The 25,656-nt window shown below is 34.9% G+C and overlaps 1 protein-coding gene across 1 annotated transcript in view; it reads left to right on the top strand.

Annotated features, from left to right (window-relative positions):
* CNTN5 (contactin 5) overlaps window positions 1-25,656 on the top strand; it is a 660,492-nt gene that overhangs the window by 278,315 nt on the left and 356,521 nt on the right. Inside the window, exon 4 of the mRNA XM_062567302.1 lies at window positions 23,675-23,804. Coding sequence (XP_062423286.1) covers window positions 23,747-23,804 — 58 coding nt within the window. The 5' untranslated portion in view covers window positions 23,675-23,746. The remainder of the gene's footprint in view (window positions 1-23,674; window positions 23,805-25,656) is intronic.

Below are 25,656 nucleotides of genomic sequence, written 5' to 3'. Positions count from 1 at the left end.
TAACATTGTCAAATTTAATTCTTCTTGTAGAATGAAAACTGAAGTAGAGCTAACTGTATTTAGTCAAAATGATGTACACTTTGAACTGCTTACCCTTTTGCTTAACTGGAAGAAACTAAACTAACATCCTTCATATCTTGAGTCCTAAGATCTAATTCTGTGAAATCACTTAGAGAAACACTAGATTTCAGAAAAGGCTGGTAGTTTAGTCCTCAAGAGTGAGGTTTATGGGTATGCTGAAATTGTAGTGAGCTGTCAAAAACAGTATTGATCTTGTTCCATGATGACTAAAATAAGTATTTGAAAAAATAAAAGATCTTTTTAATGATTTATGCAATTAATTGTTCATATAGAATTCAAGAATTTGGAGCTCTGTAAGTGATACAAAATCCAGGTACTCAAAACTATATAATAGAGATTCAAACTTTTCATAGGTTTCTGATGTGAAAGTCTGTAATTTAACTCATCTGGCAACTGTTATAGTTATGACCTTACAGTAATTTTTGAAAAGGATAATCTAATGTTTCTGTCTGCAATTTTACATCTAACAGGCAGTGACCAAACTGCATAATTGGCAGAGCAATCCTATATGTTGGCTACTTGTCCCTGTGGCATGTTGATGCTGTCTGATTCCTTAAGGGCATTGAGAAAATTCTAGTCCAAGATGCATGCAGAAATCAAGCAGTATAGACAACTGGTAACTGAAAATGTTTCCGTAAAAATAATTATTAACTAAGACTTTTTCCATGTATAAGATAAAGTACAAGATTTGAGGACTAGATATCAATAGAAATTGGGCCTTTTCCTTGTCTCTATGCTTCAAAAGGGATCCACAGCCTCCAGAAACACAAATTAAAGCAAACATTTGTTTAACTGTTGTTCGACAAACTTTTACCCCAGTACTCCTCCTTAACCCCCTGCCAGAATCACGAACTGCAAAATAGGTTTTGTGCTTTGTATCTATCACAAGCAAAAAGCTATTCTCTGTAAGTGACTAAAAATATTTGGATCAACGCCAGTTAGAAGGAATATTGTCTCCATCCCCTCCATCTAGAGAAAGGCAATCTCATTTGTGTTCCCGCATTGTAAGGCTGATTGTTACCCACTCATGTGCAACTCAGAAAAACCTCTCGGATACAGCAGGGTCAGTTTAATTTAGGCGCTGGTCTTATCAACGCATTTGCAGATGCTGTAGGCAATAAGCCATGTGAGTCACTTAAGAAACTTTCCAAATGGCTTTCCATGTCTCAGTGATGAGAGTGAGAGAATTCCTCGTGGCGCCTCCAAAGTCCTTTGTTGAGACAAGTCCAAGTACAGCTTATTTTTTAAAGCAAAGTTACAACATTACTACTAGGAAAATGGAAAGAAGTTCTAGTGGACTCTGTTTGCTTCCCACTGCAGTTTGATGGGTGAATAATAAAGAACGGAGCTGATGGTGCATGACTCAAGTCTGGAAAGGCTTCAGGGAAAAACAATGAACATAGTTTTATGTGTTGCTATTTGGCTTATATCTTGTAGGTGTCTGAAAAGAGAAATATGAGGATCTCCCCACTGTTTCCTGTTCACTAGAATTTCCTCTAGTTAGTTATTTCCATGCCTTTTTGCTGTAACAGCTTTCAGTTTTATCCAATAACAGTCCTTTGGAAGGGGACATGTCTCTGCATAACCTGAAATGGGGTTTCACCTCCGTTTTTCTCACTTTGGCTCACCTCCAGCCTTTTCGGAGCTACTGCAGAAGGGCAGCTAAGAACAGATACCCTGTAAATTGTAGAGGAAACTGCAAACTGCAGGAAGGAGTCTGTTATGTATATTTTTGGCTTCTATCTGATCTAAGCAATTCCATCAGAGGTACTGATATTGGACAGTAAATTACATGTAAAGAGTGCAATCTGATACAGTTTGAGGAAGCCGGTACAATGCTGGGCCTCATTTTAGAAGTGGATCAACTGTACCCATGAAGGTCTTGCACCCTCGCCAGGAGGGCAGTGTTCCGAACTTTGCAGAAACATCTGTGCACTTATCAGGCATATGCAAAAAAATTGAAAAGTGGAAAAAAATATTATGGAAAAAAACGACTAGTCTGACTGAAAAGTTCAAAAGAGATAATTGTTTGAACTGTGAGTAACGATCGTAGCTACCTAAAGGCATGTTTACAGCTTATCTAGACATTCTCATGCAAGCCCTAGAATACCAGCGCAGCAGAAAGTGCATCTCCAGCACTGTACGCTTCGGGCTGGATGGCTGCTTCAGCCACCTACCCAGGACCAAAACTCGCTGTGAAATTCCTGGTGTAACACTATGCTACTTCCAATGTTGGAATTTGCTGATCTCTATCTGGATCACGGTGCAAACACAGCATTGTTAGGATGATATACAACCACCTGCGAGAGAAATATTTTCAGGTTTAAAATATCAAGACAAATGTAATTACTTATTTGAATATAATCAGTTTTTCTTTAACTCGTTGTGGCTTTTTTCCCTATCTCTTTTATAAACCACCAGTAACTTCTTCACTGAAAGAGTTTTTAATTCCGAAGTCCCATTTCTTTAAGCTTTTAAAGTTACATTAGATAAGACACCTGAAAATCAGACTCTATGAAATCTAGGTATTTTCTATTCTTTTATTATTATTATTATTATTAGATTGTCTAAACTTTCTGCACATATAGTAATGTCAAGAACAACAGCTTCTTTGTGAATTCTTCACCATTTAGAATCTCCTATTCTTTGTGAAGTTTGGAGTGTAAAATACATAGACCTGGAAATTTTTTAACTCATGTTTTTCAACCCCTTAAAGTACCACATATGGTTCTAAAAATGGCCAATTACTTTACTCTCTTTTAAAGTGAATGTATCTTTTCATTCTTCCAATGAAAAACTATAGAGGACCTGATAACTAAATACAGTATGACTTGGCGTATCCTGTTTTCAAGATCAATCATTTATAGTTCTAGAAAAGAGATGAATAATTAAGGAAGAACTAGCTAAGATTTTAGCCAATGTTTCTAGCCACACATTAAACCGAGAATTTGGTAGGTCATCACGGAACTCATAGACCAATGAAAGGACGAAATAAATAACAAAACTGACTTTCTTTTATTTGCACCCTGTCCAGTTGGTCATATGAATAACTAGTAATTAAGCTATCTCTTCAATCTAAATTCAGTACTCTAAAAGCAATATCAAATTTTCAATGATATCTTTCAGTACTTGTCCCCATTTATGCCTCTAAGAGCCAAACCACGTTACAGTTTAATTGGAATCACAGCCCAAAGGAACATTGTGTACAGCTGACCGATAGGAGAATTTCTAAAGGAAAAAAAAATCAATATATTGAAAATCAAAAATATACTTTTTTTCCTGTCCATAGCTTGTAAGGATTCCAATTCTGGTATTTCATTGTATTTACATTTGTAGAGTGGAATTCTGTTTTCCTTTGTAGAGCTGCCTTTTTTCCCCCTCCCTGCTATCACAACAACTCTGTAAATGTCTTCTGTAAAAATATAAATGAAATACTGCTGTCTCTCAGAATGTATTCTTCCACTTGTAAACTTGATGCATAGTCCTTTGGAGAAAAAACAAGGGGCAAAGGAGAGTGTGAAAATGATAAATCTGTATCAGACTTTCCTGATGGCATACAAAATGTTTCAGAAGATTTTTAAGGTTTGTATGGAGCAGACTACATATAAAATATCAGCCAGTGACACAGACCTTCCCCAAACACATTTGTATCTATCTTGGGAGGAAACAAACAAACAAACAAACAAACAAAAAAACATACTATATGGTAACACCTGAGAACTTACATATTCCAAAGTCTATAGCTGACATCTTTTTGATATTAAGATGTTCTGGAAGTCACTTATATAAAACCTGCCTATTCACAACTTCATGTAAAGCTAGAGACTGTTTTGTAGATGGATAAGCAACAGCACCAGGGACTGTTATTTTAAGGGTCCAGCATCTGAATTTAGGGACATAGCTACTCCTCACCCAGCTGCCCCAAACTGATCCAAGATCTTCCTAATTCCACTTCTTTCAAAGACTGTATTCACTCAGACTTGTCTAGACACAAAGGTTGACTCAACATTTCCCTTATTCAGGGTAGTATAATACAATATCAAATGGAGCTCTCTATCCAGGTGATAAGTAGTATACAGCGGAATCTCCCCTTGTGGCAGTTTGACTGCAAGGTCACAAATTAGGGCTCATCCTATAGCGCACATTGTATCCTGTAACCCTTACATATATTGTTTCCTCTATTCTCTCCCTAAGTATCATCTTTTATGGTGTATTAAAAAAAAATTAAGCATATTCTTCATTTGTTAAATACATATGCAAGCCCTAATCATGGGCATCGTTGCATTTAGTGCATGTTATTTATCTTTAAATACCGGAAAAATTGCTAGTTTGCAGGCATATAATAAAGAACTTCTGTAGACATTGTAGACAGTGGTCTTTTCACTAGACATCCTACCATCCTACTCATTACTCTGGCATAAAGTCCTTGTCAAAGATGCCATAAAGCTCCTTGTTACTCCAGTTGCTTGCATGGCTATAGTATTTAAATTTCATTTTTCCAGGATTTTATTTATTTTTGAGATAATCTTGAATGTTAAAATTTGTGATTTAGACAATCCATTTTATTGCTAGAAATGTGTTTGATATCAGTCTAGCTCAAATGTTAATTTAACTCTTTCCTCAGGAACAGTATGACTTTTTGTACAATATAAAGACAGTAAGAAGGAACTTTAATGAAAAATTTTCATATAATTAGCTTTATTTCAAAAAATAAATATCATATCATTAACCATGCAAAATAGAAACAAAATCTGATTTAGAATGCAGAATTAAAATATTTCACTGGAATCTAAATTCTTTTTTAATTCTTAGTTTGCAAGTAAATCAAGAGGCTAACTTTAGTTTTTTTGTTCAACTCCTAATGATCTTTCTAGCTGACAATCCATTAAAAAGAAAGTTCTGCACAGTCAAGCTCTACCTTGGCCATCCATATTCTTAACATTTGGTGCTGACAATTGTTGGCAAGAACTATTTGCATTAATAATATTAAAAAAAAATTTTCCTCTCCTTAGAATTTAACTCTCAGTATCAACAAAATATCTTTGGAGATTTCTACGTCTCAGTTGATATTAACAAAAAAACCCATGGCCCTAACAAAACTTGTATAGGTCACATGTATTGGAGAAATTAATATGTGTTGCTGACAACAAAGAATGAACTAATTAAAGAGGAATTTTGGTTATTATCGAATGTACATCCTCATGTCTGTCAAAACTCCAGCTCATAATCTGTTCTGCTGCTCCTACTATCTCATCCTGACTTTCAAGAAAACATATTATTCGAATATGGTTTTGTTTTCCAGAATTTAGAGATAGGATAAAAAAAAGAAAAAAAAAGAAAAAAAGATGAGGATACTTTTTAGACAAAAAACATTTTCCATCTTGGCAGCTGACAGCCTAGCAGTACAGACAACACAACTGGTGATTTTCAATGTTAGGCATGTAGCTGCTTCAATGTAAATTGCAGTAATACATGAATTGAAAGAAAATGAATAAAGACCCTGAAATTTTACAATAACCATTTTTGCTAGTTTCTAATAGCAATGTCCTTGGTATATTGCCTGACTCCTCACTGGAAGAAGAGGAACATCACTAGAAAATTCATATTTGCAGTTATTATTCCATGTTCAAATTAACTCATCTGTCTCTTACTAAAGAAAGTACTACAAAGACACCCTAGAAAGTGTAGAATTTTGGTTGAGATATTCTAGAATTCACATATTCTATTTTTTAAATTTAATTATCTTTTTTTTTTAATATTCAAATACTTTACCAATGTTTTTTTTTTAAAATTAAGAAGACACACATTCTTTGTTAAATCTGGCAACTCAGTGGTTTAGCTTTATTTCATAAGCCTTAAATAGTTTGTCCTGTTTTTTTGTGAAAGCGTGATCCATTCTTTAGACAAAAATCAGTTAGAGAATATTTTATGTTGTACTTTTACTTTACTGGGTGTTTGTATTCTCCTGTGGACAGAGTATTGGCCCAAGCTTTAATTTATCCTAGAGACTGACCATGTGATTTTATTTCTTTAAAGGTAATTTTTAAACCTTTTGATACATTTTACTAAAAAAGGGGGATTTTCCCTATTTGAATACATTTTTTTATCCAGTCAGATAGTTCATGTATATGAATTTTACCATTCAAACTTATATAAACTATTAATGCACATTAAGTGATGAAATCTTCCCTGATTGATCAAAAAAAATCATGAAAATGTGCTGCAACTATGAACCTTCTATACTTTTTGTTATTGTTACCATTCCTTCTGAATGACACTTTCATGCTCGTAACTTGGCTTGTTTAAGATAAAGTACTCAAATATATTATGAAAGTGGAAAAGCTATCTCCCATAGAACACAGATGGACTTTTATGGGGGGGGGGGGAAGAAATCTGTTCCAGCTTTCTTGCATCTCTCTAAATAAAAACATTAGTACATTAAAATTTATTCTATCTGTTCCCGCTTCTTGAAGATTTACTTAATTTCTCTAATGTTGCAAAGGTGTCTTTTTATTTCTCTATTCTTTCAACAATAAGCATGATAAGTCAATTAAATTCCAATATTTTCCTCCAGAAAAAACACTGAATATAACTGCTTGTTTTTTCTCAGATTGATATGTTGTCTGAATTCTCATCTTCTATTTTTCATTCACAGATCAAATATCAGTTAATGGTAGCACAACTTGTAGGTAATATAACTGTTGTATTCTTTTCTGTATGATAAACCTTTTGCATATATCTTCAATAAGGCAATATAAGGAGATTAGGATTTATTTATTGATTGAAGTTTGGGTAAAAGCAACAAAAAATAGGTTGTCAGTCATACCTGCTATAACGAGGAATTTTCTTTTTCATTTTGAAAGTTCTCCAATCAACACAGCTTTCCAATAAATATCTGCTGGTGTAGTAGCGGTACCAATCTCTGATAATAGTAAATGGCTAGTTCTGGTAACAGCTAGCTAATTTTTCAAGTCGCAATGGGTATTTTGCCATTTGCAAATTATGCTCACTTGATAAGCCAGTTTCAGAGCAAAATTTAATTCCTACAGGCAAATACATCAATCAAGGATCAGATAACACACCTAGACTCTGAATCTACCTCACAAAAATATTGACACAATCCACTCTATTTTTTGCTGCTCCTCCCTCTTCAAGGCTACTGAACAATGTTTTTCATTCCATGCCGTGATTTTCTGTAGTTTATAGCTTCCCTGTAAATTGCCATTGGACTGCAGTTTCTCAAGCTGGTTATCCAAGAAATGTATGTGTAGCTGGAAGAAAATCCACAGAGCTATTTTTGATTCTTCAAAGAGAGAAGCATGTGTTTAATCGGTGAAGCGCTATCAGAGACGTTCAGTTAGGGTATAACCCTGCGAGGTGTTGCTGAGTGCTCCTCTGCCTTGCCGATTGTCCCAGTTAATGCTGACAATTCTTGGTGGTTCCCAAGCACCTTGGTGGTAGCTCAGGGTTCACTCTCACACTGCCTTTGTAAAACCCACAACATTGATGCAACAATGCAGTAAATAAAATCCTTTCTGCCTCAAAGTATAAAATATAATATGGGGTCCGTATGAGGTATCACCTCACACATACAAGCTTTCCCAAAATTTACTATTCTGCCTTCTTCTGGGACTGATGGACTAAGGACAGAAGAATTTGCAGTTCTGCTAAAGTTAGTTAATGGAGCAACATCTGAGGGTTTTCCAGGGTACCTGGATAACTCCTCCTGCTGCTGTTACGGGCATTAGATGCCCTGCAATGTACGGTATACAGGAGATGCATCTATCTATAGGTAGCACTGTGTGTGCACTACAGTCATGAAAACTCTTATTTTCTATGATTTAACAGTGGTGGATAGAATAACACTCCTCCTGGTAGCCTTTTTTTGCCTACCAATACAAACTCAAGATACAACATATATGTTCTTCTTTCCTTCCAGTAGCTGTATTTGCAACAGGTTTTATTCCATTTTTCAGTGACTAAACCCCACATAAAACTGCAAGGAAAAAGAACATTTGAAGGTCTTTGTATTTTTAATAAAGCTTTTTTCCAAATTTTCTTCAATTTTCTGATTTCATGTCATTCTTATTCCTCTGTGGTTCTAATATTTTTGTTGCTGAAGGATCAGCCTAGGGAAAAAAATCCAAGATTTAAGGTGACATGGATTACAAAATCTTTCTCTAACAAAAGATGACTGCTCTCGACTAGAAAAAGAAAAATATTAAGGTACTAATAAGAATAGATCAGATTCTTGTTTATTGCACAGAAGATAGGAAAACATTATGTTTTCATTTTTATGTATTTTTTTCTCCTTAGTTGCTCAGGTTGTGGCACATAACTTATGATATTTAAAGTAGCAGAATCTGCTGTTGTGATTGATACTAGACATAAGTTTTCCTCAGAATTAAGAAGGAACTTATTATAGGGAGTGGATAAGAGAAGGTGCCCAGACTGGACTTGCTTCTGGTTAAGAGTTAGAAGACCTGGCCTCAGCAGCCAGAAAACCAATAGGGCTTATTGTTCATAACACTCGTCGTGAAGAGCAAAGAAATACAGATTAGATAGGACTGGGGCCTGATGGATGTTGCATGAGCAAAGCTGAAGGCATAAATGATGAGAGAGGTTTGAACGGGTGTTTTCTGCTCATAAGGAGAAAGGCCGCATGGATGAACGCAATGAACACTGCAATACTTGTAGGAGGCAGGACCTGGTGCTAAAAACTTCTGATGACTTGTGGCTGTTATTAAATTGTTCTCACGTGTTTTAAAACTAATGTGTAAGCCAAGGTTAAAAACAGCACATCAGTCTTTTGTGATTATTTTGACTCTGCCTTGTATAGCTGAAATAATATATTTATTTACATTTCCTGTTGCATCGTCAATGGAACTACAGTTCATAATTGTACAAACAACTCTGATCTCTCTTTTTGTTTGACTGACAAAGATTTCAAAATGGCATTATAGTTGTTATAAATATTGTTCAGAACCTACATTGATTTTGTCAGCTTGGCAGCTGTCATCACCAATGCTAAATTGGAGTTATTCTCTTTAGCTGGCAATAGCTAAGTGAAATTGGCTAAAACAGTGACAGGACATGGTGCATTGGTGAGATTTTCCTGTCCTAATTCCTTGATTTTCTGAATAAACATAAAGAGACTATGACAATATTATCCATAAGAAGGAGATATGACCGTCTGAGTATTTTTCTTTTTTCTTTTTTTTCTGTCTTTTAAGTGTATTTCTTCCTAAAGACTTTTGAAGGTGATAAAAAGAACAATAAAAATTTAACATTTACAAAGGAGAAAAGGACTTTTCTTAAATTTATATTTTCTTTGTAGAAGGAAAAAAAGAAACAAAATACTAAACAGTGTGCTGGCTTGTACTGCATTAACTTCACAGTATATTATATGCAAATAGGCAAGGCCTGTGATGGTCAACGAACAAGGACAGCTGAGGGTAAGACACGTGATATCAGGGTATATAGGAATGGGAGACACAGCAGATTTATTTTTGGATTTCTAGCTACCCTGTAATATTTAATCTGCTTGTGCTATGAGAATAAAAGTTATCTAGGGGCAGAATGCCATGATCTTTCTTTAATCATTCACCTTGGACATCAACGGCAACATAGAATTTATGTTCTAAAGGAATAGTTGAGAAAAATGGAGAATTGCTCACCTATTTTTCTTTCTTTCTGTTTGCTTTTTTAATTTACCAACCTGAGCTTTAGAAATAAGCAAAATTAATGTAGCTATATGTTCTCTGCTCTCCAGAGTACTTTTATTGTATATTGTCTCCCCTTCACTGAATTCAGGCTGTACAGATGTATCATCTTCCTTTTCTCCTGTCTCTTCTGCAACGTTAAAAGTATTGGATAACACTTCTTAAAATGGTGGCACCTTTGCTATGCTTAGCAAGTCATCACACCATCAGGAGGAGGGCAAGATCCCTCCCATTTGTCCCCAGAACAGTAAAATAGTTGTACTGAACTGTGTTGAAATTACAGAATTGCATGTGTAAGATGACCAACTCCTGCTTCCAGGAGATCTGAGTCACTTGGAGCCACTAGGCTCCACATTTCTCATTATTCGCTGACTGTGTTTACTACATAAAAGGTTACCCACACCCCCTCTCACCTGAAAGCAAAGAATATCGAGAGGAATGATATATACTTAAGTATATATCATTATTTAACTCCTCACATTTCAGGACAATATATCTTTTCTGAAGGACGTGAGTTGTCATTGAATCTGGAAACATTCTCCACCCTTTAATCTACGCATAAAAAGCTCAAAACAGATGATATCTCCACTTTCTGCTCCAAATGTGATGCAAACACCTGAGATTCTTTTCATTTTATGTCCATTAGCTAAGTTTTCTGAAATATTAGAAAGGTGTAAATGCAGGTGGATGAGACCTGTGGCAGAATTTTCAAGTTAAGGAAATAATGTGTGTCGTTTTATTTTGTTTTTTTCTTGCTGAAACACGAGGTTTTCTTCACTGAAAATTTTAAATTGTGATATAAGTAAAATGTTTCCCACCCATTTGATTTGAACTCTCTCATATGTTTTTAGCTTTCTCCTCAGCTAGGATTATTGTTTTATACACTTTCACTGTTGAAATGAAGGACTCACAGCTCTAAATTTTCTCTTTGAATTTACTAGAAATAGGCCAAACTATCACAGGACTTTGCTTAACTGTATACTAAAGCTATGAAAGGTTCTAATAATGCTAACATCCTTTTGCCCTAGTTTCAGTTTTATTCAATTTATAAAATCAGTTTAATTTAAAATCAGATTAATTCTTTTAATAAAGCTTTGGCCCTTTAGTAGTTCACCCTGTGGGGCTAAGCAGTCCCATAAGCACAAATCAAAAAAAAAATGCGTGTTATATGCTGCTCACACTTAGAAAAAATGACCAAGGCACAAGCAATACCTATCTGTCTATTTTCAACAGTAATCTACATAACCCTGTTTAATGATATCCTCACTCTTCTATTTTCAATAAAAAGTTTTAAATAATCCAAATAATCATGGAAAAAAGAAACAAACGAGACGAATGTGCCAGGGATTATTTTTTCTTTCCAATTTTTCAGATATTTTTATGTTGGGACATATCACAGTAATAACGTGTGGATAGATGATGCTAATTTTTATGGAGAAATTAATATACCAAGAATCTAAGGGAACATCCCTAATGAGAAAAGTAGAAACCATAACATTAAATTTAATAAAAACTACTATTTAATTATTTTTGAGAGCTTATTTTGCATAACCTGGTAGCCCTCTTGGCATCTGTTCTCTGCTGCTTTGCATGAACCCTATAGTGAAGGGTAGAAAGGTGACAAGGCATCCTGAGACAGCATTCATATTCATATACAAGTGTCACTCTGCCTATTAACCATACAGCTTTTCTGATCTGGCAGCAGAGGTTGGAAACTGAATTGTAAAACAATTACAATTCCAACTAATTATCAGGGCAGAAGAGAAACACAGGCATTTCCCTACCTCAGCTTCACCTTATTTCCTTTGGAACTGGTACTCAGGGCTGTGCTTTTTGGGCTTTTGTTTCTTGGAAGAGAATGGATTATCTCTGAGTAAAAAGAGACATAATTCCACATTTATTGTAGAAACTCAGAAAGTCATCTTAAGTAGGGGCATAAACATGAAATTATTGGCAAGATGAACAGAAATGAGTGCTATCAACCCAATAAATTATGTTGCTCTCCTGAAATCAATAAGAGTGTTCATGACTCTTAGTTAAAGAGGATACCCTCCTCCCCCCCCCCCCCAAAAAAAAAAAAAAAAAAAAAAAAAAAAAAGAATAACACATTTAGGAAATTAAAAAATAGATATTCTTCTACTTCTTCTTCTGACTCAGTTGTGACAACTTCCTGGTGTAATTAGGGAAATGTGGACACCATATAGAGGTTGGTAAGGCTGCAGATCTGCACAAGAGTTAATTCAGTTTGGGATGCTGACAATATGAAAATAAAATTAAAAGCACTGCAGCCACTGGACACAGAGTGCTTAACCAGTAGAACTCAGCCTGCTGGCTCAAATGTGCTTGGAAAAGAAAAAAAAATAAATAAAAAAAAAGAAGAAGAAGAAGAAAAAAAGAAAAGAATAACTTAATTTCTGCCTACTTTCCTCTAGCTCAGATAGTGCCAGTTTGTGCAAAACTAACTTTATGCTGAATTAGCTATGAATGTATTATGCATCAGATGATACAACAGAAATATCTTTATAACTGTTCTTGATTATATTTGGGTACTGACAACCCAGTAGCGTAGAAGCCTGATGTTATTTAATGCAGTACTCCCTAAGGCAGGAGCCTCCAGGCTTAGTCCTGAGCTGGTATTAGGATACATGTCACGGATTCATTCATGACTGTTGCATTATGACAGTTTGCAGAGAAAACAAATTGTCTTGATATTTTCTTCCACATAATGGTAACCTCCAAGGTGATGGTTAACCCAGTATTCTGGCTAAAGGCCAACTTGCATGTGTATCAAAACTGTCTCTGCACTTTCAGTTTGCAGTATTCTTAATTTCCGACAGTAAACCTGTGCATTCTCTAAAGCACGGAGGAATTCTAGATGCTTCTTGAAAAAGCCTACACTCTGATAATTTCCTCAGAAGTGCTTAAAATAAAGGTTGCCAAGACAAAAATCAGTGTCAGAAAATAATCTCCAACCAATAAAAGATTTGCAGAAACCACGGCACATTTTTTGTGCAATGTAAAGTTGAACTCTCTTATAAAAAAGTGAAAAAAAATGAGCAGGTGTCAGCACCACTTATATTTTTTGCTTCTTGATTCAATAGCCCTTCATAATGAGGACTTTCAGCTTTATTCTGCTTGTAAGAGTTATGCTATCTGAGAACTGATTGAAACTGAAAAAATACCAGGGTCTCCAGATAATGTGTATAGGTGAACCTCACAATAGACAATATTTTTGTTTATATAAAAAAATCTGAAATGCTATCATCCTGAACTACTGCGATTCCAAACATTTACTGTAATTTTCCTTTAATGATCAGCATAAAATCCCAATGGAAGATAACGAAGGTAGTGGTAACATGGAGAGAACTATTAAAAAGAGGCAGCCAGGATGTCTACCCTCCTGCTTTATCGCTAATATTGCAGAAGGTTTTACATTATGCTATCTTGGGTTTCAAATTAAATGTCAAATTCGATTTGCCACAGGAAACATGAAGTGTGTGACTGCCCTTAGAGGGGTAACCTGGCAGCACAATTTCATAATTGGTGTCTGCCCTAATTCTGTGTTAAAGTACAGGAAGGGATGTTGTTTGACTGCAGTCATGTCTCGCTCTTCACAAATAAGTCCACCCCCAGCTGGCCTAAAACAAATTTGGTTGAAATTTGAGCGCTGAGTAAAGTTCACTGGCTTTGTTTAAAATCTTTAGGAAAATAATGTTAAATACAGTATGATTACAGATACAAACCTCCCTGATGGGATCATGGCACTGGTTATGTCTTTATGTCTCTGACATTTAGCTCATAATAGAATGATATTTGTGAAAGAAAATGAAGAGGTGCTTATTCCATTTACAGTGCTTTATTTTTTTGCCTTTCTATTCAGACAAGCTCATGTTTTAATAATGAGATTTCTAATCCACTTTAATATCCTATCATTATATCTTAGTGAGCTATCTGCTGTATAAGTAATAACAATGAGGTATGTTTAAATATAAAAATGCATCTTTAAACATCTAGACACTTTTAGTGCTGGTTGTAATTAGAAAGTTAAGAAACATGTGCAATTAAATATGCTCATAAAAAAAGAGAAAACAGATACATCTGTAACACTAGTGAATTTGTTTCATCATTAATAATCTTCAGTATGACAGTTTAAAAAGCTATTGCAATGTTTCAAGTGCAAAATAGATAGGAACAAAATTACTAACATTTAAACCACCATAACTGTTTTAGAACAACAATTGACTGGTTTAAGAATCTTCTGCAAGATAACTTTATCCTTAGAGGTGAACTTTCAAATTCCATATATTTATCTATAGTTATAATAGTAAAGTTTCAAAGAGAATTTATTTTTTACTGTAGAGTAAATAAATTCTTTCCTATCCTGAAATCAGGTCACACTAAATATCTAAATAGATATTTTTAATGCTGGAAAGAAGTATTAATAATGATGAGATAGTCTAGTTCAACCATCTAAATAAAACAGATCACATTTTATACCTTTTTAAAAATTCATCTCGATAGCTTGACATTGACCTAAACTGTATATTTCAGTATATTTTTGAACTGGTTGCAAAACTATCTAAAAAGTGACTTGTGTCTCTTAAGCTTAGGAAACTTTTATCCCACCTTGAATTGGAGATGCAAAAATTTCGACCTGTTTCATTTTTATACAGAATTTTCTTTTCTGAAAATATATGAAGGAATACCTTTGTGCTTATGCAAAATCCTTGTAAAATGGATATGTAATCTTATCAAGGGCTCTGTACATATAGTTCACCTTAAGTTGGAGAACCCATACTTTATTCTCTTTCTAAAAGAGAATTTGCAAAAGAAAAAAAAAATGCAAAAAATGTATTTTAAAAGTATGTAGGGTTTTATTTAGAAGAGTTTTTAGCTAAAATTTTGTATTTATTTGATCATATATTGTATTAACCTCAAAAAATCTTTGACTAATTTGTACTGTCATATGTCAAAACCAGTCTAGTTACCTAAACCTGAGGACAGAACAAACATGAAATTTGCCACAGTGACTAACACGTGTATTGACCTGGAGCTCGAGGCTAAGAAGTCAAAATAAGTTTTCTGCATAACACTGTAATCTTTATAATTTGTGGATTGGCACAGAAAAAGACCTGTAACATATACTCTCTGACTGTTCACATATAACCTGTTTGTGTACAACTGCTCTCTGTGCCTCCCAGCCTCCCCATGCGTGGACCAGCCTCTCCCACTCCCTACAGGCAGCCTATACCGAGGTCCTTCTGACAGACTGACAGCACCACGTAAGGCCCAAATGCAGAAGTTAACCAGCGTATTGAAGGATCTTACTTTGTCCTTTGCCCACCTTTGGTAACCAGCACTGTACCTTCTTGGCTGCTTTGTGAAGTGAATAGGTCTGCCACATCTTAAGAAAATTTATTGATCCTTTTCATGTGCAGTATTGAATACACTGGTGCATAATACACCCTGTTATGCCACAGCTGATTTGTCTGGAAGGGAGTGTATAAATAAACTGAATTTACAAGTCCACAGAGAGATGGTGGCCACTACTTCATTGCATGACATATGCACAATCTGCAGTTTTTTATATCCTCGCAGAGAGCTGAGTGGTGATGCTGTTTTATGCATAGTATCATTAGTCTGGCACTTGTATTAAGTGGAAGGCCTATACTATACTTATTTTATACTAGTTGATAATAATACCAGCTGCAAGTGGCAGTCAAGAACGTTTCCTTATTTGCAGTCATCTTCTCTCTTATCACTAGCTGGCTGCTGCAAAAGGAAGGCCAGGATCAGCTACTCTTCTGTGCATTAGAGGTGGATCTACAGGGTACAGCTGAGACACAAAACAGCCGTAGTATTATGCTGGTCCTATCACCGTTCTTAATCTCCCTGCTTGGCAGAGAAAAGACAGTTTCCAGGTGTGATTACTCTGGCACATCTTATGATCTCCTGAGAGAATATAAAAATAAATACATGGGTCTGAGAAGAGAAGCATAAGAATATAATTTTTTCCTCTGATTTTTTTGTTGTAAAGAAATCAAGCCCGATAGTGCAGGTTGAGGGAAGGTCCCCAAATTCTATAGCTGCAAATACCTGATCTCAAGTTCTCTGAGGGTTTCTATGGGCCAAAATAAAATTGCTTGAATATATTACCTGAATGACTACAGCAGAATTATGACGAATATATTTCACATAGAGAAAGAGCAATTTTATTGCAAGAGCTCTGGCCTATGAGCCAGAAGACATCAGATCAGTTTTTCAGCTCTTGTGGAGACTGCATATTGAGCTAGAACAAATGACTGAAAAGTGGGCTGATCTCATTCAGCTTTAGCCATCTGAAAGTTAATTTTGTACTTTAAACTAGCTGCCTAGGCTTCTGCTGCAATCAGGTTTCTATCACAGTTAGCACAAAGAATAAAGTTGTTCATCTCAGTCCAAAATAGCTGTCCAAAATGGTTTGAGTGAGTCATCCTTAAGGCTGCCTATTTCTCCTCATTGATTAACAAGAGAACTTAGATAACTAATTTCTGAAGGGTGAAATTATTTGTATTTTTTTCTTTTTGCTCTTTAGCACCAACTGATTGAATGTGATTAATACTGACACAATTGGAAAAAAAAAAAAAGTTGAAGAGAGTGTCATAAATGCTTGTGAGACTTTAAGAAATAACAGTTATTAGAAAGTTCATACAAATAACCAGAGAGCGTAACAGGGGTAGCTGTGTTCATTTATGTGTTCATCTATGTTCATTTCAGTTTACATTTTAAGAAACTTGAAAATCACCCACATGAGGTGGATTTATGCTGCAGTGCTCACTCACAAACCTAAACAGGAGCAGTGGGGCTCTTTAACGTGCTTCATCCTCAGCAGCTCCTTGTTCATAATGTTGAAATGGGAGCTGAGAGTTGGAAAATGCCAAGATGAGTGGAAAAAACCCAAACCAACCACTTTCCTTCTCATAAAGCCTCCCTCAATAGTCTTTTTATTCAGTGGGGAACATGCCCCATAGTGGAGCACTGCACGCTGGAGCTGCCACAGAGCCTGGGAGCAATACAGTGGCTGAGAGATGCACCTATTCGAAGCACCTGGTACCTACAGGTATACCCAGAGCCACTCGATTTGCCCTATTTTTTTCATGCTGTGCTTAGGTGAATGCACCCAAATAGCAGCACCTCATTATTGATAGCACTGCACAGCTGAGAACTACTTTTGCCATCTCCACTGTGCACGATGATGACATTTTATCAATCTCATTTGCAGTGAGAATCCTAAAATACAATCCAGCCCCCTCTCACAGCTAGCAGATGATCCCAGAACTGATTCAATATTAAATTGGTCTTCTTGGTTAAATGATCTTTTCTAATCTCCACCTCATTAGTAGCTGATTTTGTTCTAAAAAAAAATAAATAAATAAAACAGTGAAAATCCAGTCATTTAATAGAAATGCTATCATTTCCTTGCTTTCATCACCTGCTTGAAATACCTGTGTTGGATAGGGAGATATTATTTATTTCACATTCAAACCCTCTTTTTTAAATATATATGTGAAACGAGGTAGCAGTCTAAATGTTCACTGAGTGGTGTAGAAACTGTGATTGATCTGCATTTCAGAAATAGCCAATTTGCTTCCTGTGTGCCATGGCATTCTCTACTTCTTTGAATTTGAATGGTGTCCTTGAAAGCTATATTAACAACATGAATTTATATACATATATATATAATACACACATACATACATATATATATACACACACATACACACACATACACACGTACTCACACAAACACACACATATATAAATATATATAATATATAGTGTGTATATATATATATATTGTGTATATATATGTATTAATTTGGATGTTGGAAGTCCTGACTACTTGCCAGGAAGAACCTGACAAGAAAATGTTCTAGTGCAAAGTAAGCTTTTAATACTGTTAACAGTAAATTAAGTGTTCATAAAATAATTGAGAAGTATAGATGCTAAAACTTATGCTTTATTAAATTTTCTTTACAATATGTTGAACTATTATTAAATCTTGAAAATAAATGATATTTCCTTGTAGCAATAATCAGTCCTACAAGACATTGTGCTTTTTTGCATTGACTCAATATCATTTTACTTTCACATGTCTTGTAACAAATTCCACTGACATTTCACTGTAAAAATGTCTTTAGTATGACTTTTACCAAATATTAACTTAATATAATTTTGTTAAATTTAAACCATTTTGTAAATAGTATTATAAAATAGACTTTGGACTGAGCAAATTAATTCTTTATTGAAAGTAAGCAGGCAGATGAACCCAACAGAGGTTATATTGAGCATATCCAGTATCTGTGATAATCAAGGTCTAACAGTTAATTTTACATGTAAATATATCAAGGAACACTCAACAGGCAAGCTCTTTTTCAAAATTCCTTGCCAAAATATCTCCTCTGTTGATGATGAACTTTGTAACGCCTAAGTCCTTGCTTTCCTAAAGCCCCTGACGCTCCATGGACTGAATGTTACCAGTCCTGACACGCGTGGCCGCAAGGGAAGCGGGAAGGTCCTGAACATCCTGAGCTGCGGACTGTGGCAATTTGGTTCACATCTTCCAAGTCCTGATTGAAGACGCAGAGCCTGTGCAGGGACAGAGGCTTCTGTGCTGACTGGAAGGCCTTATTTCAGGACTTTAAACAACACAGCTTTAAATATGACCTCAGCCTTTCCCAAGCGTATAACGAGCCTGTTATAGAAACTTTAGTCAGGGATTTTTAGCTCATTAAACTTATTGATTTCACACCTTTGACACTTTGGAGTATTATTAGTAGTTGAGTTGCACATTAGGCCCACATACTTCACTTACTAAATGCAGAGAAAAGTTTTTTTCTTAAAAATACTACCAAAATCATCGGTACTGTATCTATTCTTTGTAGGTTACACTGTTCTCCAGTATTCCTTTCAAATTCAGATATGTGGGTAACAATAACTTAATTTCAGACTCTCTTCAGTTTCTGCTCTTCCAAGTCCCTGCAGAACATCAGGATTGTTTATCACTAGTTATTTCTTCATTATCAGAGAACATGTTCCTTTTTCTTAAGCAAAGGGAAAAATATTTGTATTTGAAGTAGCAGGGATCTGAGATTTCTTATAATATATATCAACACAGGAAAAAGAAAAGTTACATTTTTGTCTTGGGACAAGTCACATCCATTCCTCTGAGCAGTGTCACCACTGTAGAGCCAAAGACTTGCCTCTGGTTTGAGAGATGATATAGATTTAAGTAATCACCTCTTACATGCTGGTACAGATAAACTCATAAATGTGCATATGATGGAAAAAGGAAAGGAGGTAGTAGCAATGGAAAAAAGCACTTTGATATCAGTATCAGAGTATCTATGAGAAAAGCTTCTCTTCTTAACAGTTTTAATTTAAGAAAACAAACCTTCATAGTTGCATATAAGTGTAGCCTAAATACTAAAAAAAACCAAATATTAATTATAGTGGGTATTATTTTTATTAAAAAGATTGTGATTTTACTGAGTCAAGTTCAAGCTTCTTGAACATTAGTGTTGACAACACTGTTTTAGTACACATGCTCCAAGTATTCATATGCTCTTTTCAGAGTCAGAACCATGAGACAGCATCCAGTCTGTCACTACCAGCCAAAGCAATTCATTAAAACATACGGAATAGTGAATGTTTTAATAAAGTGTCTACCACCAGTACAGAGAATTAAAACAAACTGCAAAGCAATTTGGCAGAAATTCTGGGGAAAATAAAAAAAATACAGATAGTACTATGTGGAAATCAAAACTGCTTCTGCTAATTCTTTGTGCAGAAAAGGAAGTTAAATTTGTTGGGTAAATTATTGGCTGCATATTATATGCATCTAATTTATTTTAGAACTTTGGCTCATATAAATTGCCAACAGCCTAATTTACATCTTCCGTATCCAAAAAAGTGTTCAAAAATCTACATATTTTGGGAATAGATCAGAATAAGAACGCAACAGGAAAAAAAAAGAATTTATCTTTACTTTTAAAAACTACCAGAAGGACTGTAAAGTTTGTTCAAATTGTGCTATTGTGCAAAAGAAATGTATACAACATAGTATGGTCCAGATAACATCATTTTCTTTCCTTGTACTGCACTACTAATGAAGCCAATCAGCTGTTCCAAACAGACCAGTTGGATTTTTCCAAGATCCAAGTTTATATCTGGGAAAAAAAAGTTGGTGTTTAGCTGAAATGATTTCAAAAATTCTTTAAACGAGCACCTAATTGATGTGTCTATACAATTCAACTGTATTCTTTTCAAATAGTAAGCGATTCCAGATTCTACTCTATATTCTTGGGGTTAAAATATAAATGCTTGCTTAAAAGAGCCAAAATATTAAGCTGGAGATAATAAATAAATAAATAAATAAATACAGCAAAAAAAATCCCCTCAAAATAACAAAATTGCTCAGATCAAAACCAGCTAAACACTGCTTGTACGTGTGTACTTTCAGTTTTAATGAATGATCACTTTCTTCCAAAACTTAAGACAATATTTAAAAAAAAAAAAAAAGTTTTAAAAACACTTGCACTACTTATATCCTTTTTTCTTTCTTATTTTTAGAAGAGATTTTTTTCTTAATAGATATAGTGAAACTTCAGCTTTCTGTTCTAAACATATAGGTATACTTAATTTATCCTATTCTTATGTTATTCACAAACTCTAAAAGCGAGATTAGCCATTTAAAGTATCAAACAACAGTCACTGATAGTAAAGACCCAAGGAGTACACCCCTTCATTGATTCTAGGTCACGGAAGATTAGATTATTTCTTATACACAGATTTTTCGTCCTCTTTTGTACACTATTTCATAGAAAGCACTTTTTCCTGCATCAATATCCACACAGGGTGTGCAGTGCGGTAGTCCCACGTGCGATACCCAAGTCTGTCAGATTGCACGAGGAAGGCACCGTACTCACCAGTTCCTAGCTGCGCGGTATCACCCTCGTATTGCCATGTACTCCATTTGCCCATCTGGCCAGCAAAATGTTTGACAGCTCTCCTTCACTGAATAAACAAAAAATATTAAAAAATGTTTGAAAAGGGCAGCCAGGGAGGTAGGTTATATATGTAAAATTCCTGGAAACGCTTGGGTAGTATACAGAGAGCTGCCAAAGGAAACGTAAGTAAAGACGCAAGATTCTTTTGTTACTACGATATTCAAGATCTAGGTAGATTTTGAAACGGTGTGAAATGGTATATTTTTCAAACAATTGTCTGACTGAGATAAACTAACATCTTTACAAAATATCCTGATAGGAAGGTCAATGTCGAACATTCATGGCTTGATTCAGAACATCTCCCTGTCATTGTACTCTGCTTTTACATTTTAATATGAGTGTGAAGCAGGACTGAGTTTTGCTTTACACTGATAGGGTCAGATTAGGTAGGTCATAATTAGAAGGTGTCACTTAGACTTATTTTAACTACTTTTCTCAGCTCCTTATGTGGTGCAGATTGTCACAGCTCCATTTTCTTTAATGAAACTTTCATTATAAATATTTCCTGTTCTCCAGAGGGTTAAAAATCATAATACTTCAAGTAGGTGACAAAGTTGTTTGAGTTTATTTTTTATTACAATTTACCCATTGCTCAGCTCCAGCTATTCCTCATCCTTTTCCTGCTCTAAAGTATGTTATTAGATTATTTATTATGATTGTCTGCATAATGCAGACCATGCAGTTTCATGTATCTACTGTTATATATCTTATCTGCCCTTGTTTCAAATGAAAATGTTTATTTTAATATACTCCCTAGAAAAAAAGCCAAGAATATTGTTTATTTTGTGACTGACACCAATTACAATCTTTATTATTATTAATAATTTTTAATGCAATTCAATAGGCTTAGTAGTACCTTAGTAATAGTAACAATCTCACACTTTAATGCTGGAAATTTTGATCTATTGTCCTTGTTTATGCAACAGAGGAATCATCTGGTTAACATATAATTTCTGTGCTACATCATTACAAAAACAGCTAAAGAGAAATGAGGAAAAGACAAAGGAGAAGAAAATGTAGAAAAGTCGGGGCGGGGTAGAGCCGTGCTCTACCCTCTTTAACAGATATGGCCATCAGGGAAAAAAATTAAATATTAATGAAAATACTTATTTCCCAAAGGCCTGACCAGCAAAGAATGCTGAAAGAGATAACACCAACCAAAGGAATACATTGACTAAAAAGCAGATTATCACTGAAGTGAAAAACAAAGGCAGCTGACATTAATAATTAACTGAGAAGGTTTCCTGTGGAGGTTTGGATGAGCTACAGGCAGTATGTGTAAAGTCACTTCACTACCAGATTGTTATATCCTATTTCAGAGAAGCTCATATTAAAACGTACAACCTATATTAAGTTTGCCTGGTCTAAGTTACCTGGAAGTACAGTCCTAATTGGGAATTTTTATCTGTGTTGAAAGCTGTACCTGCTGTGCTGTATAAATGAAAGCTGATGGGCTACACCTTTAGCTTGTTGCAGGAATCTCTCTGCTAGCACCTGCATAGATGCTGTTATCTTGTGCTCCCACTGTGCGTGTGTCTGTCTGTGTGCATGCACACGTGTTTGTCCTCACATACAACAGAAGGACTGTCAGAGTAGGTTACGATTTGAGATGCTCACATAGGAGTCAAAATGGAATAATAAAATGGGAACCTGCTCTTACATTATGCAATTATTTTTTCTCCAGCTGTGTTGAGCTTTGCCTCTGTACGCTTACTGTGACTATGCTCACCTACAGCGTAGGTCACCCAAAGCAGCAGCTGTGGGGTGTAACTAAGCAGTTTGATTATAATCTAGAGCAGCCACGCTGTCCCCAAAAGGAAGTTAATAGGGGAGCGAAGTTCCCCTAGTGCTTCAGGAGCTTGTTGGGCCCTCAGGGACCGTTGTTGTGGTCATGGGTCACAACCTGGAAGAGTTAAAGGTTCCCTGGTCACAGCAAAGAGGACCTCAGAGGCTTCCTACGTGGATATGACATGTTAGGTATAGAAAAGGAACGTTCTGTAACTTCGTGTTCCTCCAGTCAAAGACCACACTCACATCCATATAGATCCAGATGAAACTGGTCATATTTTGGACTGGGTTGCTAGAAACAAATCTATGGTGTGTTAATGTTATTGATATTACCAGTGCAATAGCTAAAAACATAGAGATCAAAGATATATTATGATAATATGTAGTGTACTAGCCATGAGATAGGAAGCAAAGATCTGAAGAGCTGTAGAGAAAAGGAAGACTAATCTGTATTAAGTAAACAGTATTTTTTCAAATTTATTAGTAGATGCTTTACACAAGAAGTTAACTGGAAGAAATTGGAATCTATTTCAACTCCATTTGCCAGTAGTGAAAGTATTTGAATTTTGCTAGAGCAGGTTGTTCTTTCTAGATTGGTTTGTATTTTCTTTTTTCTTTTCTTTTTTTTTTTAACAGTTTATAACATATATAGACATATTGCACTTAAGAAACAAAAAAAGGTGCCAAGCTGTACACTTTAAATATGCCTGCTGTGAAAGATATGTGCACTATCTTTTAAGTCAAGCTTTTTTGCAAATGTATGAGATTCAAAACTGCAATATCCATACAGCTTTGGAGTGGTATCTGTACATAATATCCAGAGCGCTGCCACACACATTTCACTTATTAACATAAGTAACTACTGGAACAAAATTCCTCTGAGAATCTGTCAGAATACCTGCCCTTTTGCATAAAAAGCTCTTTGGAACTAGACTTTTAATTGCATTTGGACCAGCTTTGTCTTTTGGATTGTCTATCATATTATTGCAAGATATTTTTAATTTTCCTAACAGAGATTTTTCTTTGTCTCACCAGGCTAAGCTTTAATGAAGAAACGTCAGCGTTGCTAACAATTGCACAAAGAGGGACTGAAGACCTTTGAGACCAATGATGTGGTTGTCATGGAAACTGTTTCTGTTTCTGTCAATCACTGGGTGTCTTTCAGGTAAAACCAAACAAAAACAAGAAAACTCTGCTTATTGTTTCCAGACTTTTTAACTATAAACAAAAACATTATTAAAACTATTTGTCTAAATCCTGAAATTGTAAGAATTTATAAAGATTTACAAGTGTGTTTACATCTGCTTTTAATTTGAAAATAAAATGGAATAACATTAGAAACAAAGGAAAAGTGGAGTAGCTACACATTCCATTTTAAAATACAATGCTAACTTTTTTATTAGAAAGGGTTCCCCTTTCCAATTATTTGGAAAAAGATTGATTAGCAAAGTGTTTTCTTAAAGACTATCAGCTGCAGAATTGCTTGATGATTTGGATTCTGCAAAATTCTTACCTTATCCTAGTTTTGGAAACTATCAAGTTGCTGTCTTTCTTAAAGCACGTATATTTTGTTGCTTAGTCTGATTTTCTTCTGTACACTAAGTGCAGTTCTTCTGCAGTCTTTTTTTCCTGTGACATTAGCTTAGTTGGCATTATCTTTTCAAGTAATAAAATGAGTTAATCAATAATAATTTAGGCTTCTCATATGAAAATCCTTGTAATTTGATAACATATTGTCTCTAATTGATCTCTTTGCTGACTTGTTTTCTTGATGTTGTCCCTTACACTGTCTATCAACAGTTTACTAAGCCATCCTCTCCTCAAATTCTTCCAAAACTTAGTGATTTTGTGACACTATGAGATCAATTTTTGTAACAGTAAATTAAATAAAATATGGAAATTTGTTATAGTACTGTGATATTGAAAATAGGAATGTAAAAGAGTCTGGGTATGGATATTGGTGTATATATGTTTGATGAATATACAACATGGCCCAAACTAGTCTGTTTTTTCTCATGTAGCTTGATAATCTTGTGCTTTTACAGTTCATTTTTCATGATCATAGGCACTTTGGGACAGGGAATGTTTTTCTTTTTGTCTTGTATTGTTAGGCACATTATCAGTCTTGGTAGCATTCATATTTTGGTGATTCTAGGAGTACTGTTATACAACTGCCATCTATTAATGCAATTTTAATTTTATTAAGTTGAAAATTTTTTATTGTTAAAATTTCCAAGAACTCCAATGAAAAATTCAGGAACATTTTGTAAATTCAAAATAGAATTGAAGAATTATATCTTCAGTATCACAATCCTTATGATTAAAAAGTCAGCAGTTGGCAGCGGGTCTTATACAATGACATTAATGTGCCTAAGCCTGCAATTAGTTTCACAGCTGGATTTTTTTTTACCATTTTAGAAGTCAACTAGGTTAAAATGAATGCATGTAAGTAGTATGGTTTGCTCCAGACAGGACTATCTATCCCTGCACCACACTATAATGTATTGTAAGTTATGTGATGCATTTTATATACCGGATATTTCATTTACTAGAATTCTGCATACAGGAATGAGTTTGAACTGTTGTATCTCAGTCATTTTGGGCGTATATCTACTAAACTAGCATCTTGCAAAGGCTTGAGCATTAGCAGTGACAAACATTAACACAGCACTGAAATAAGTAGCTACTTTGGAATCTAAACTGGAAATCAGTATTTACAGGAGTATTTTATTTAAATAATACTGTTACTCTGAAAACTCTTGCTAGTCATTTAGCACAATGCTTAAATTAGGTTACTACTCCTCTTTTGCATTAATGTTTTACTTAGACTTGACGGTTTCTAAGGCATTCCTTTTCTATTTCATAATTAGTCAATTAGATCTCCGACCTGCTGCTGTTTTGGTATGTGACTTTAGGATACTTAAAGGATTATTCCATATTACTGGAGTAGAATTAGAGTCTTATTGGAAACAGTTTTTAATGCAGTACCGTCTTCACGTGCTGTTGCATGTAATGTG

This window comes from Rhea pennata, chromosome 1, assembly GCF_028389875.1.
Source record: "Rhea pennata isolate bPtePen1 chromosome 1, bPtePen1.pri, whole genome shotgun sequence".
Taxonomy (NCBI): Eukaryota; Metazoa; Chordata; class Aves; order Rheiformes; family Rheidae; genus Rhea; species Rhea pennata.
The sequence above is the reverse complement of the archived record's forward strand: the minus strand, read 5'-3'. Positions and strand labels throughout refer to the sequence as shown.